Source organism: Numida meleagris, chromosome 5, assembly GCF_002078875.1.
Source record: "Numida meleagris isolate 19003 breed g44 Domestic line chromosome 5, NumMel1.0, whole genome shotgun sequence".
NCBI classification, from domain to species: Eukaryota; Metazoa; Chordata; class Aves; order Galliformes; family Numididae; genus Numida; species Numida meleagris.
The window spans coordinates 66,299,977-66,315,550 of NC_034413.1; the positions used below are offsets into that span (position 1 = coordinate 66,299,977).

A 15,574-nucleotide genomic window follows, 5' to 3' on the forward strand; every position below is an offset into this window, starting at 1 on the left:
AATGGAAGAAGCTATTTTTAACCGGTTCTGGCTTACTCACTCCATAGGAAACAGAATATACTGGATCCTGAACAAAAAAACCTCACAAGGTTCTAGAGTTAACCCTATGTGAGGTGTACATCTACCTTTTGAATATAAATATTAATCAATTTCATAAAACTCCACCTGATGTAGAAATTAGTCATAATTAGGAAGGAAGGAGATAAAGACACTTGGCAAAGGTCAGAAAGAAATTTGGAACATTGATTAGATCAAAGGAAATCCTGGCATCCAAAACTGTCTTTATTTGGCTGATAAGCAGTATCATTCTTGTGCTGGCTGATGAGTTTTTGTTGCCCTGAAGCATGATGTTTTGGAGTGGTACGTGATGCTGGATCAAGCTATGGACATCAGCAATAGGTAAATACATGGCTTTCCTGTCCAAGACAAGGCTGATTAATGATGCATTTCATGGAATGGAAGAAAGGAGATCTTGAGCCGGGAAGGACATGGGCGACAAGAGTATGAAAGATTGAAGTCAAAGGACTTTTAACAATGAACCTGAGAAAGGTAAAAGAAATATCCCTGCAGAAAGTTATAAGTAACAGATGATTGTTGCTGCCTTTAGAAAATTTGATTTGGGGATCAGAAATAGCATGAATGGCAGTGAAAGACCAAATGACCTCTCTAACAAATTTCCCAAATGAGCCCTGATTACAGCTTTGAGCTCCTCCCACTGTACTGTAATCAAATGTTTTTTCCTCCTAGCTGAGTTTTAGTAACTATGAGGGGATCTACATGAGTTAGGGAAATCGTTTAATTCCGTAAGAGATAATATAGGTGATGTCATCCTGCAAATAATCTTCAGCCTTTCCTGTAAGTGAGAACGTGCTGTGGTTGGAGTGTGTCTATGACAACACAGTTTTTACATCTCAAATAGAACTAGCAGTAAAGACCGGTGATATACTTTGGTTGTTTGTTCTCCACATTTACAGACTCAGGTTTCTCATCCCGTTTCAATGAACCATCAAACTTCATAACGTACTGTCATGGAAACCTGGCATTGGTCAAATATGATTACTTCAGTGTCCTTTCAGCCTTCATTATTTCATATTTTTGCTTACAATGAGACTGTGACACTTAGTTAGGATTAGAATCTGATAGAATTATTCTGGTGTACCTGAAAAATTATTTTTACTTTTTTCCAGACATCTACATGCACCAAAACAAAGAAATATACCCAAAGACTGCAGACTCAGTTGTCTGTAGTCAGCAGCTTTCTCAAATTCTGTATTACTTCAATTTATTTGCCTTGCAGTCGATCAATATCTTCAAATGTATAACCCATTATTAATGCAGAAATGTGATTGTGTGAATCTGGTTTTCTCTGTGATGCCACTGTATGATTACATATTGGACTGGATAAAAATAACAAAAAAATGACAAGACAAAGTGCTCAAGGTTATGCAGTAGTACAAAAATACATTTTCACTACCCTATGTATTTCTGCCTGTACTAACTGGGAAACATGCAGCAGTGAGAGAGTCTGCTAATTTTCACAGTCTTGGATAAAAGACTGAGAATCTGATGCTTTGTTCCAGCACTGCATGGAAGATACTCCTTTCCTATCAATGGAGATAAACCACTGTAAGAACGGTGTAATGCCAGGACAGATCAGGCCCCCTGTTTGCGAAAAAACAGAACAAAGGAGACCAGATTTCAGAGAAATAAATCCATCCCTCATCCAACTCAACACTGGGATATTTCCATCTGTGTGGAGCTGGAAGTCCCCTACATGAGAACCCCTTCACCACTGGTTGACCCAGTGTTTGAAATACTTTGTGTTGCTTGTATTAAGTTTATAAATCGGAATCATCGTAGTCAGTATCTGGCTCATGCACGCCAAAGCCACAATGATGTTGTTAAAGTACAGCACATTCTGATTTCTTCTCTTGCCCAAATGGCATTTTATAGTACCTACTAGTTATCTGTAGATGAATTGGATCATGTTCATTCTGAAGATAATAAAACAGCTATAAAACCTAGTGAAAATAGCAGTTCACAAACAGAGCAGACACTCTACAGTCTCTAAAACCCAACCTGAGTTGTCAGCACTGAAACACAGAAAAGAAATCTAATCTATTTTCTCTCTTTTGAGTTTCTAGCTATTTTTTTTGCATTTGGAAGCTTTCAGAAGTAGGCTATGCCTAGACTTGAGCTGGGAAAAATCCCATCCCTTTCTGGCATCAGTCATTTCCCAGAGAGATGGGATTTCATTCTCTGCCTGGGACAGAGTGGACCATGCCAGTGACCTTATTCCTCTGTGCTGCTCACATACATCTTCACTGCTCTTAGACTCGATCACCTCCACAGCAATGTGCCTTGGAGACACCCTGAGCCACAGCTGACAGCTCACACTCTTGCCGTAGGCTTCTTGTAGACATGAGTAGTTACTACCACTCCACTGATGTGCTTGTCTTCTCAGCTATTAGTTAGAAAATTTATTTTTTTTTAAATGTAAGCATGGCTTTTTTTTAATGTAATCACATCAGCATTGCCATGCAATCTCTGTGTTGTAATCCAGGTGTTGCTTTGTCCTTTAATCCACTAAAATTCCCCAAACCAGTCTACTCTTCAGTTGGAAATTGGTTCCTTCTCCTTAACAAGATCATGTCTGTTGTCTCTCCCACCTGTCAGTTTGGAGCATTATGGACATCTTTAATTCGGATCAGGTTGCAACTGTTTCAGAATTCTGTGAGTAGTTTAAGAATTCATCTCATTATTAACACAATTCAATAAATTTACAATTTGCGTAGTTTTAGAGCTATTAACATTTAGTAGTACATGCTGTGTAGCACATTTCTCATTCAGAAGAACCTCGACAGAGAAATGCTCTTCTGACATATTACACAATGTGGGTCATCATTTAAAATTTGAAACATCCACCAGCACATATATCTTATTTAAAATGTCAAGAGAGAACAGAAAAATTACACTGGTCTAAGAAGCCTTGTTACCAGAGCATTAAAGATCAACACATTTATCTCTCTGCTATGCCACATTAATATTTTTTCTGTGTTTACTTGGTGAGAAAGGGGAAACAGAGCAGCTGTCAATACGAAGCTCCAGGGAAATTCTATTTTTCCATCAGCTCTTAATCTTTATTTGATGAAGTTCTGGCATAACTTTTTTCTCTATTCAGAATTTATTTAATTGCTACATCTTCTCTTTGGCCATTCAAGCATACCCTAAAATCTTCCCCTCCTGAATGTCCAATAATAAAAGTTTGATTCTCCCTTTCTTCTCTTAAGCATCCTCAATTTCCCCACATTTGGAAGCTGGCTGAACTTCCCCAGTCACTGAGATCCCTTTGCTTACAATTGCAAACAATAAATCCCAGAACATCCAGCTGGAAAAACCCCTCAACTCCTTTAAAAAAGGTACAACTTTGACTTCCCAAGTTGTACAGAGAGTGTAAAATCCCAGGATTATTTTGATAGGAAGAAAAGTGTTTTTCAGACTTAGATTGGAATTATATTACAAATTAAGACAGTGGCTTCAGTTTAGAGATCATGATGTTTTGGTGACAAAAATTGAAAAGTCACCTGCAGTGTAAAAGCATTTAGGTACACACTTCACACTCAAAATAAGCACAGGAAAAAGTTAATCCCCTCCATGGAAAATATGGAAATAGAAGATATCAGTAATGTATTTTCTGTAAGAGGTGCCCAGGTCTGGAATTCACCAATCAGAAAGAGATGTGAAACTTAGGCCTATGCCACTCACTGTGCATAGGCGAACAGAATAAACCAGCCAGGCTATTAGGCTGATGCTGGACTAACGCAGCTCAACAGCCTGTGGGCCTAATGTGCCCTGCATCCGGACAGGTCAGCACAAGAGCAAAGCAGTTGCACTGCTCTGCATCCATCTGTATATACATATTCAGTCTCAGTAAACTCTGGGCTCCCAAACCATCACTTCTGTGTTAATTCACTCATTCGCTGCTTTAATTATAAAATTAGAAGGAAAACATCTAGTTCACTGTCCATGAGCTATGTTTCAACCTGGGAGAAAATGAGATTCTGTTGCTGCTGTTGCTACCTGAGCAATTTTCCTCCCCTTCGCCTACCAATGCCGTGTAGGTGCAGCAGGGAATATTCTATGGAACTGGCATTATAACCATTCCTTCCTCTGTTGCAGACTCTTTTGTTTGTCTAATGTGGCTGCAGCTGTACGTACATCATTCTGCAAAAACATTCATAATTTGTGAATTTGCAATACAAATTTGTTTTGTATGTCTGAAACATAAAATCATACAATTCTGTCACAATGCCTGTTGTGGAAGAGAAAACATGGGATCCTCAGCCAGTTCACCCACTAAACTTTATTCAGGAATCTCCCTGTTTTCAGAGTAAATAATTGCCACAAATATCAACAAATGAGTCTATGGACATGTCTGCTGCTTTGTGAGCATTCTGTTGATTATCATTTGCATTGCTTGGAAGCATCCAAACTCAAATTTTCTAAATAGTGAACTTTAAACAAAGGTTTTTTTTTTTTTTTTAGCATTACTGTATTTTAGGTAAACTAAGAGGATTCTGCTTGCCTCAGCATAGGGGCTATGTTACATTACAGTGCACAGGGGGCCAGAGGAACTTAGAAAAACATTCACACTGAAGGAGAGCTTGGTAGATAATCTCAGATTTCTTGAAGTAGTAGAGCCTGACAAAATTAATTCTTTAAGTGTCTTCATCATGGAGGAAGATAAATTCTTATTCAACTGTTCTGAAATAATTTTTACAGCTTATAAAACTACAATCAAGATACCCTATGCAAAGATATGTAACTAAGCCAAACAGTACTATATTATGCTTAGGGGACTATATCTGGTGCAAGGAGAAAACCACAGGTCAGGCAGTACTTCTCTGCAGATAACTGATGGACTTTGTATGACAGAAGAAGCTCTTTGGGCAACCACCTGCTAGGCCTCTGGGATCAGTTTTGCAGAACTGTTCCCCTCTTGATTTGAGCCAAGCTGTACCTGCATAAAAAAGTACCACTAGAGACATCATGGTGATTGGTGACTCCAATGGCCTACAGTCAAAAGAGAAAATATTGAAAGGTGAAGTGTTAATATAGCTGAACTTGGCAAATTCTAGATATGAATTGACAATAGAATTGCGGGGGAGGAGAAAAAAAGTGCATGATTGTTAACTAATCAAGGGAAGACTCTAGGCTACTAGTAAGCTATGAAAAAGGCAAATGGTTCTGGGATAGGCCCAATGAAGTATGAACAGTTAAAGCAGAAGAATATTAATGAGCATATGGAAAGACCTAACACCTTCTGGTCATCCATCAAGAAATATGATCTCAAAAACATGGAACAACTACAAGCTGTCTTGTATCTGAAAAAATCAAGTGTCAGAACGGGAGTGATATCCTTTTATGAATACATAGGTAAGACAGGAAAATAAGAAAAAGGAAAATATCAAGGAGGATAAAAAAGTGCAGAACAGTGAGAATGAGAAAAGAACAAATGTATGATGAACACAGAAATGGTATTACTGACTACATATCAGAGAACATTTTCAGAAGCATCCAGGTTATGTCAAGGAATACATACAATTCAAGATAATCCCTTTCACACAAAACAAATATCAAAACAATGCCTTAGAAAGATTTTGCTTAAGTATAACCTTTTCCTTATTCAAAATATTTCTCTATGCATAAACCTTTTTCAATAGAAAGCATTACAATATAGGGATTAAGAGAAACAAAAATACAAACCAAACCAAACCACAACACACACACACTCACACACACACACAAAAAGCCAACACAAATAAAAGCCCCAAAGAAACCATAAATAATTGGGGTACAGCCTCAATTTAGATTCTTTTAAACCAGTTCAGTCCTTCTTAGGTGTCATGAGAAGATAATAGTATGAGGCTATAACCTGAGTTTTTAGAACAACACACAGGTCTGAAAATAAGAAAACCTTTAAATATGAAACTTACCCTAACGCAGGGCACCTTTACATAAGGAACATGTATCTGAGTTCCCAGGAAGCATCTATCAACTTTTTGTTAGTACTGTTCTTAGGACAAAGGATTGGAGGTTAAGTACAAGGACATTGCAAGAAGGCATTGAGCACTAAGTTGCGTGGAAAAAATGAGCCTCTGAGGAAAGTAAAGTAGTTTGTTCCTTTGTTTGTAAACACTGTTGAGTCTTGGGTTTTGTTGCTTTGTTCTGTTGTGGATTTATTTATTTATTTTTGCCTTTTGTGATGCTTTCTGTAAGCCTTCAGCAGAAATTTTAAAGGCCGTGTTTTGTGAGGTTGTGTTTTCTAAAAATGGTGTGAGATTTATTGATTGCAGAGGTGGGAACATGCTCCCCAGTGCCCTGTTTTCTTTTTCTTTTTTGATATTTTTCATTATCGATGTCTTTTTCCAATTGTATATGGATATTTATGAACCAACTATTTTTTTTTTTTCAGAAATAAACTGTGTTTTCCCAACCATCCATCCCACCTCCCAGTTTATTTCAAGCTTTCACTGAAAAGTTCTCTCCCAGGGATGGAAAGCTCAACATATTTGGTGAGCTCTCACCCTTCACACAGAAGACTTGCTGCTTTCAGTTCCTTTGTTACCGTCTCTTTCTCAGCTCTGTGCATTCATTGGCTCTAAAATATTTTCTGCTGCAATTTTTAGAAGTGTTCTTCCTGTATTTTTCTATGAATCTCCAGCTAACAAAACAGGAAGTAAAGTATTGTTGTGTTTGAAAACACCATGGATCATTCACTTAACCCCCTCAAAGTCACATTATTGCCCTTTCTTTTGTTGTCCCTCGCACACCTTTCAGACCTAAGCTTTTACCCTTGTCTTTGTGTTCTTCCTTCTCCAATTATTTCAGTCCACAACTGTATTACTTCAGCAACCATAAAGACAGCATTAAGATAGATTTCATAAAACTAAATTCTATTTTCTATTCAGGAATTGGCAGTATATTTTACTTCAGCTCAGCACCCAGAGAGATGGAAAAATTAATAAAAACTGTGTTCTTATCTGATGATGCCTCGTGGGCCTTCAGACTCTCTCTTGACTTGAACAAGTTGATAGATATATGCAGAATTGGCAAAATCAAGGCAGATCCTCTCTGAAGCATCCCTGTCTAATTGTCTGAAACTCCTGTGTAGAATCCTTTAGAATTGTAATAATAGGTTATAAAGAAAGTTCCTAACATTTCTTCAAAAGAAAATCCGTAATAGTTCATCAAAGGAAAAATAGCTTAAATTTGAATATTTTAGTGAAATTCTTTTTATTTGATTCAAGAAGTAAATGGTCTAAAATAACAATTATGTTGTTTTGGGCTGTAAACACATAAAAATGAGTTGCTTTGCATATGAAAGCCAAGAAACAATCTGAGTTATGCCTTGCTGGAGAACAGTAATGAATCTATTTTAATACCTTAAAAGCAGATATAAATACCTTGAGTGAAATCATGCTTTAACGAGTTTTCTACATCTTCAACTGACAGGAGTGGCAACTATCTGTACTTATACATATACATGCAGGTGTATATATATATATGTATAAGGCTTTAATAGCTACGAAGAAGATAATGGGTCTCCTTTTCTCCCCACTGTAATGTATTCCACTTTGTACTGTTTACCAATCCTTTTCATTATCTTTGGCTTTGCTTCCATACTGAGTGGCAAAACTCCTGCATTGCTTGAATGAGGCCAGGATATTGGTTGAGTATGAGTTAGAATTTTAAAAGGCTTCTAAGTGCCTTTAACAAAACAACAACATTATCAAATTTGTGAAAACAGGGTTGGCTCACGTTAAAAGCTATGAGCTGTTACAGATAGATGATTAAATAGGCTTGGAAATTTTAAGAGGAGATAATCTTGCTCTCTATTCTGCTAGCGTTAAAAAAAAAGAAAAAGCCAAAATAAAAGAAAACAAAAAGACCCCTATAGGGCCTCTATCCTCCATAGATTATTTCTTGGAGACTGAGTTGTTATTATCACTTAAAAGTCATGATGACATGGGGATTGCTTAAGCAAAAGATGGCACATTCTTGGTAGGAGAGAAATGTAATCTGTGCTTGATGCTCTGATTGAATGTAAATATTATTCATGGCATATAGCTTAGTCCTCTTTCCTAGTGGTTTTATGGCTTGGGCTTCATTGGGCTTCTATTGCTGAGCTACTTCATTTCCTGAATATATCATCTGGATTGGAAGCACTTAACAAATTCTGGATTGACAGAGTATAAGGATCAGTGAAGCTGGAAACTGTTTATATTTTAAACTATCTAAACATATTATTCCCACTGTGACTACTTTAGTTATTATGTGTGGGTCATAGCATACACTGTGCGGGCCCTTGTTGTATTTTTTCTGAAAATGCATGATGTTGTATTAGGTATTCCTAAGGAGGAAAAAGCCATCTGAAAGACTCTCAGGTTCCCTTTCTACTTTGATAAATACAGAAGTGGCTTTTCAGAGGCAATTGCCTACTCAGAGGGCAGAAAAGGGTCACAGCTTATGTCCAAAATGTCCGGCTGACCCTCTTGATGAGTATTGGTATATCACTTGCAGAAATGTATTTTTCATGAACCTAAATTTGTATGGAATGTCTTTGTGTGTCATTTCTAACCACACTTCATCTGCCACTTCATCACATACTCCTAGAAGGAGCCATCACAACATGACTGGTCAGTTTGCAAAAATGTCTGTTTGGGCCTGAAATACACAAAATGGAAACACTGAAACATAGTTTAAGAAAGGGATCAGCAAATTCCAACACAAGTTCCAAAGATTAAAGATGAACTCTCTGTTCAGGGTTTCAATGGCCGGAGTCAGCCGTAGGCAGTGCTTCCCAGTTTCCGAGCCCACAAGAATCGGCAGTTGAGATCTGTTACCACACAGAGCCAGATCGAAGCAATATTTAATTTTCTGGTTTTTTTTTATTTCTATCCTATCTTTTTTTGCAAGGTTCTCAGACAACTTCACAGCTGATGACTGCAGCATCAAAATATTCCTGCCTTCAACCGAGTGTCATGTCAACAGTCAGGACTGATTGGCTGCTCATTGTACAACATCCTCTGAATGCTGCAGAGCGTGTGTGTGTTGTATCTGTATCTTCCAGTACATACAGACTTTGTAGCTGAAAGTTCTGCGTGTGATGTGCCTACATTTACACATTTTTCAGCCTCCCTAGGCTCACGCTGTTAGGGCAATGCTCTTCATTTAATGGAATCACTTCTGATTTACACTCTCGTAAGTAAGACTGGAATTTGAGCCTTGATCTTTTTAATGCAAATTCATCAATTCTGTTTGATGAAAGGATTCCACTATGTTGTTTAGTCTCTTCTTGAAGCAAGATCATTTAATTAGTTCCAGGCAGCAAGAAGTCCTTACTCTTGCAATTAGCCCCAGAGCTGGAACCTTGCGTTGGCAACCAAGGCTCTTATTGTCGTGTTTTCAAGGAGTTATTTATTTTTAATGGGAAGTGATCAATAATGACTGCACAACGACAACAATGATTTCAAAGCTAAAAGTTAAGAATAATGTGTTCTGCTGGTGTTAGTGCTCTTCTGGAGCACTATGTGTTCAAACGCATCCCTTCTTTTAATTCAAATATTGTATTCAGCTTTTAAATTCACACCTGGATGTTGATCTGACAGTGGTACAAATTAGAAGGTCGCAGAGGTTTCCCTGATGTAAAATCAAAGTGAATTCAGAAGCACACTGCAGGTACTGGAACAGTGTAAAATAGAGTACATAAACATAACAAATAGCTGGCAAATCCAAAAGTACATCAAGTGGCAAATGTCTACAATACTGCAAATTAACTGCTGTGGCAGGAGTGTCTGCAGTGGTGCTCAGAATGGAAAGAGCAGAACTCGTTTACAAAGATCATAAAATAATTCTCTCCCCTGATCTTTGGCTCCCTGAACCAGAAGGGGCAGAACAAGCCGGCTCTGAGCAGTCTTTTATCGGTGATGGATGTGGCACTGCTTTGTCCAGTAAAGTTGCTGATTTACTAATAGGAAAAAAAAAAATCTTTAGTGATGACACCTACCTCTCTAACCTGAGGAAGTTCAAACAGATGGGTATCCCTGAGACTGTGAGTGATAAAACAGTCTAGAAGAATACCGGTAGCATCTGATGAGACCTAATATTGAACCTAATATTGAAACACGCAGTCACGTCACCAGCATCCCCCATCTGGATATATTCATTTTCTTTACTCTGAGAACACGGCCTTGATACGGCATGGTTTGATATAGTAGATGTGGCTCTTCCGACAAAAAGGTAACAGATGTTTTATACAAATGTGAAATGTGCCCAGTGAAGCCTGGGCAGATTTAAATTCCTTAGACTTTCCTTCCTATTGCACTGCCAGCAAAATTAGGAGACTAGGAGTTGATGCTACTAGTCCTTTTTTTTTTAATGTAGGTCATGTGTTTTATGGATTTTGGAGGGAGAGAAATACTTCTTTGTTTTTTTACCTGAAAACATTACATATGAGAATGCATTTTTAAAACTTATCATTTATGCATGAAACTCCATACGGGTTTTGGTACTTGAAATTTTTTTCCTCAAGACTAATCTGATGGACCTCAAAAACAATTGCAATCAAGTCTGATTGACTTAAACTGATACAGACTACTGATACACACCAAGTAAAGCACGTGAGAAGACAATGAGGCCCTACACTGTTGGAAGAGCAGCCAAGGGGAGCTTAGAAAATTATTTGTGGAAATTATGGAGTTTGCAGTATGACAAGTACATCAAAAGATTAATACCTATCACATATTATTGCTGAGCAAATGTATTTTGCTGATTAGAAATCAAAACTGAAGGGCTTTTAAGTGCATCTTCTTTGTCACAGGGACTTAGGAAAAAAATTTCTTTTGGCATAATTTTTTCTCCTTTGTAGTCTAAAAAGGCAGTTGGGTAATTTTTGTGATTTCTATATGAAAACATACTTATTCATTAATCCTTAAATAGTAACAATTGAGTATAGCTTCTCGTCAAAAACAGCTAATAAAAGTACAAAATAGGAATTAACGAACATTTTTACATTAAAGTTAGTATAGTTGGAAAGAAGGGGCATCTGTAATCTCAATTCCTTCATAAGCACTGTAGCAAGCTGAAGAGGATTTGTTCTGTTTTGTTTGAAGACTGATAGCATAAGTTACAAGAGAGAGAAGCTATTATTCTAAAGGGAGGATTCCACAATATTCTTAATCCGTAACTGTACATAATGTTAATTGAAAATTCATTCCTTTTTGTCTGATATCTTTTAATCATCAATGCTGTACAATACTTGTGCTTGAACTAGCAAAGCACATGTGAAAGAGAGTTAAACCGATCATTTTGGTTATAAATTAGGACACATTAAGCTGTAGAAATTTCTTTCATTTCTAAATACGAAAATGAAGGACTATTCTCATTTAATCTTGAGGAACATGACTGTTTTAAAGGCTGGTCTTGCCCGTGGCATAGGAACATACAGACATCTTACATAAGGCAAGAAAGATAGAAAGTAGTGCAATTACAGTTCCTGAAGCCCAGAAAAAATGAAAATTGTTTCTAAGACTGAGAAGAGAGCTAAAGATTTGTTTGATTTAAGGTACAAATAGCTGTAGAATATCTGTTCTACTCAGCAGCATTGAAATGACCTTTGGAGTATACAACATATATCCCATTATCCAATTAATGGCAAGGTGGAACTTTGGGCAATGACATAAATGTTATTTTATTTAAATGCATAGTGATTTATATTTTTTTACTCAACTGCTTTTACAGCTTCACCAAGTTACAGAACAGTCAATAGCTGATGTTATGCCTCTGACAAACTAATACAGTGTACGTACTCATTGCAAGGCAGGTCAAGGAAAATGTTAGTTTTATTTTTTGTGACCTTTAAATTCTGAGAACTGGCTAAAATCAATTTATAGTTCAAAAAGACAGGATGATACCCACTCTAAACAGTAAAATTGCTTTGGCTTTGAAAGCGTGCGTTAAAATACAACACCTAGGCAGTTGCCATTGATTTGGATACAGAATGGGGAGTGAGGGTAGGTTTGTAAAGTGTAGCAGGTCAGGGAACACTCTAATATGTTTCAAGTGAGTCTGTCTTGAATGCTTAAGAAAAAGATTTAGAGGAAAGACAGGGAACCTGACCTAATAACTACTCTTATTAGGGAGTAAACATCAGTTCTCTTGGCAAATCACTCTGTGCAGTGAAAAGAGTACAGCCATCCAGAGTGTCCCTAGAGAACTATGCATTGAATTATGAGAATTTCATTGAGAGAGAGCAAGATTGGATGACTGATAAGTGGTTGCTATGCTATTGCCATTTTCTGCTTGAGGTCAGGACCCAGCTTTTCTCCTGTCACAGCAGAAGACCTCTTCTAATGATCAGTCCTCAGAGATTAATGGGCCAGCTGAGTTTCAGAACTCCCAGAGGAAGAATGCTGCTCAGGCTACAGAGGATGCTATTGAAATGTTTTAATTATCTGTTGCCATCAGTTGCTGCTATAGTTGTTCTCACATGGTACTTTGTTCATCATCATCTTCACAGGTTACGCTGGAGAACAGATGCCTTGCCACAAATAAATTAGGAGGGAAGGAAAGCAGAGTGGTACTGGCATGTGTCATGTTCCTATCCCACGGAGGAGGAAACACGTTTTGAAATCATGTCTGTGCAGTGGCACAAATAAAGATGTGGTGATTCATACATCTAGTAAGTCCTGTCCTGAAGAATTCTACCTAGTGGCAAATGGGAGGGTGAATCTCGTTCTTGAAAGACAGAGAATCCTGAAATAAGACCTGCTGCTTGTCAGGTAGGAGTGTTCACAGTTGGAAAAAAGGCATTGGGGATTGACTTTGAAGCACATTGTATTGTAATGCCATACTACTTCAAGTTCACTTACAGCCTTTGTCTGCAAAACTATTTAAAAATTCCAAAAATTAGAAAGTACCTGGTCTGGGGGCTTTGCTACAGATTCGGCCATTTCCAAAAAACCCTGTTGGACATCGGCCACAGACATAGCCAACGTAAGGGGGTTTCCTATCAAAACACAGCACTCCAGGAAAGCACGGCCTATTGGCACAGGTGGTAACGTGGGTCTGATGTGCTGCATGGCCTAGAAAAAAGTGGAAATTCAAACATGCTTATTTATCATTTCTCAAACAAAATGCATGTATAAAAGTAAGTATGTCTAAGCCCAGCTAAAGTTTTATAACTGCTTTTATTCTTTTGAAGAATAATTAATGCAGAATGTTTCCAAACCTTGTGCCAAACATGAGAATGTCCTGTAGGCACAGTGTAACAGAACAGCTGTTTCTCATTAAAGCAAGATTTATTAGTCCACCACATATTTACAAGTTTATAACTCAAAGTTGCTTAGCATTTATCACTGATAATATAGAAACTGTAATTTTCAGCATAACTGAAAGATTAACTGAGTAAGAAACTGTTATTCAGATATCATTCTGGTCTCATATAATTGGAAAGTAATCATCAAACCTTACAGTACTTATATACCTTATTTTTAAAAATTCACTGACAAGTACTTATGTTTCTGATCTAGAAATTGTCTTCAAAGTGTTGAACCTTGTATGACAAGAGATTATTTTAATTATCTTAGAAATATGTGCTAAATTAAACACTGGTAGTATGTGGTATTTTATCACTTATGATGTCACTGAATAGCAAGAATATGAACTCCCTGTGAAGTATTTAATAGTGTCGACAGAGAACAGATGATGAATAAAATCTTAACGATGGTTGTAGATCTTTTATAATGGCCTCCAGTGAAGTCTCTATCATGATTCTCAAGCATTTCCAGTGTTGTCATTGCATGTTGCATACAACAATATGACAGATATGTGTAGAATTCATTTTCTGGTTAGGTTTGGGCTAGCCTGGCACGGATATACAAAAGAAGGTGAGAGAAAAAAAACTATTTTCTCCCACATGTGTCCCTACAAAATAGATGTGCCAAGTCTAAATTATTCTGTTCCCTGCTTTCACTAGAAAATCAAGGAAAAATGAAATACTGATTAGAAGTGGGTCAACATAAGCAATATATACCCTTCTTTGAAAGTGCTGCAGTGCTCTGGGTCCTGCTGTAATGATGACAGTCACAAATATTCTGGGAAAAGCATCTGCTGTAGTCATGTTGATTTATGCTCAAAGTTTGGTCTTAATGCAGTGACTGCCGGTCAGATGATGGAATAAAATTCGGCATCACTTGTTTATGTCAAGTTGGCATACGCTGTCATTCTTATCATCTTGTTTTCCATTGATCACTATGATTTGGAGTGATTGTGTTCTATCTCAAAACTGATGAGATTCTACTTAAGCCCGACCAGTCTGATTGGTACTGCTGTAAGGGCTCTTGTCCCATGCAAAATTGTTTAGCAGCAATCTCCAGGCTGATGTATTGAGGAGATTTTAACTCTATCTTTCTGTGATGTTTTATAAACAGTTTGTGTTTACTGTTAAGCTGGTTAAATGTATGATTTCTGAATATGTAAAACTCCAACGTGGACATGGTGGTATGTGTTGATGGTTGGACTAGATGATCTCAGTGGTCTTTTCCAGGCTTAACGATTCTATGAACAGCTGAAAAATATTTTGTATCCTTGTATACCTACCACGATTGTCACTTATGTTAAAATTCTTAATTACAGGAGAATTCTTTGCCTCTAAGGGTTGCAGTGGCTGATCATCCTCAGTTTTGTTCAAGTCACCTTTGCCACTGCTGTTGTCAATGATTAAAGCTTTTGTAATGTCAGCAGCAAGAACAGCTGTAAAAAGAAAACATGGAGAGGAGGAAACGAGGTGTTAAGGGCTTAGCTGTGATTGATGATAAAAAGCAACAGTAACAGTAAATCAGATAATTTGACATAAGTTTGTTCTGGAGGCTGACCATCAAGCAAATAAAGGCAAATCAGGTGAGTCAGCTGCTGACGTTCAGCAAAGCTTCTGCACAAATATAGAAAACATTACAATGCACAAACTCAATAATCCTTGCTTATCTGAGAGAACTACTTAATATGCACAGTGATCTTTTACTGAGCTAAGGGCAGCAGGAAGGCATCAGGTCTCTGTGCAGTACGTGGTGTTGGATGAAGATGGTACACAAATGCCTGGGACCTGAAGTTTGTCTGATTCCTGCCTCTCCTTGAAAGCTTCTGCCTGAATCTGCATCAGTTTAGTTCAGCTGCAAACTTTGTATGCTTCAAAATATCTGTGCTAAGTATATATGGATTTAAAGAGAAAAGCTGATTGCTGGAACCTTTTGAAAATATAAATTTACACAAAATTTGAAGAGAATTTCTTGGATGATCTAGGGATTGTCAAGACTGCATGTGCATGTGTTGCAAGTTAAGTAACTGTTGCCCCGGGTCGCCTGGATTTTCTGTATTCCTAGAAAATCCCGAGACTATGATACACATATATGTTGAATAATGCAATGAGCTATAAACCACTTCAGCAGTTATAAAATTACTTCAGTTTTATTCTCCTTCCTATGACAGGCCTTTACCCTTCAGCAAGGGAAGCATG

The 15,574-nt window shown here is 37.5% G+C and overlaps 1 protein-coding gene and 1 long non-coding RNA gene across 16 annotated transcripts in view; one reads left to right on the forward strand and one right to left on the reverse strand.

Moving 5' to 3' along the window:
* Window positions 1-15,574, reverse strand: part of LOC110399405 (von Willebrand factor D and EGF domain-containing protein-like) — a 168,267-nt gene that overhangs the window by 44,741 nt on the left and 107,952 nt on the right. For all 3 annotated transcript variants that reach the window (XM_021398038.1, XM_021398037.1, XM_021398039.1), the window contains 2 exons: window positions 14,662-14,814; window positions 12,981-13,145 (listed from right to left, as the gene is read on the reverse strand). In XM_021398038.1, the coding sequence (XP_021253713.1) occupies window positions 12,981-13,145; window positions 14,662-14,814 (318 nt within the window). The remainder of the gene's footprint in view (window positions 1-12,980; window positions 13,146-14,661; window positions 14,815-15,574) is intronic.
* The window catches only part of LOC110399406, a 140,755-nt gene that overhangs the window by 18,954 nt on the left and 106,227 nt on the right, over window positions 1-15,574 (forward strand). For 8 of the 13 annotated variants that reach the window (XR_002439187.1, XR_002439188.1, XR_002439169.1 and 5 more), the window contains exon 2: window positions 12,581-12,842. The exons of 1 other annotated variant lie outside the window; for it this stretch is intronic. This is a non-coding gene — a long non-coding RNA (uncharacterized LOC110399406). Of the gene's footprint in view, window positions 1-6,475; window positions 6,576-8,979; window positions 9,265-12,580; window positions 12,843-15,574 lie in introns of all 13 variants that reach the window. 4 more of the 13 variants (XR_002439175.1, XR_002439177.1, XR_002439170.1 and 1 more) reach the window with 4 other exon arrangements.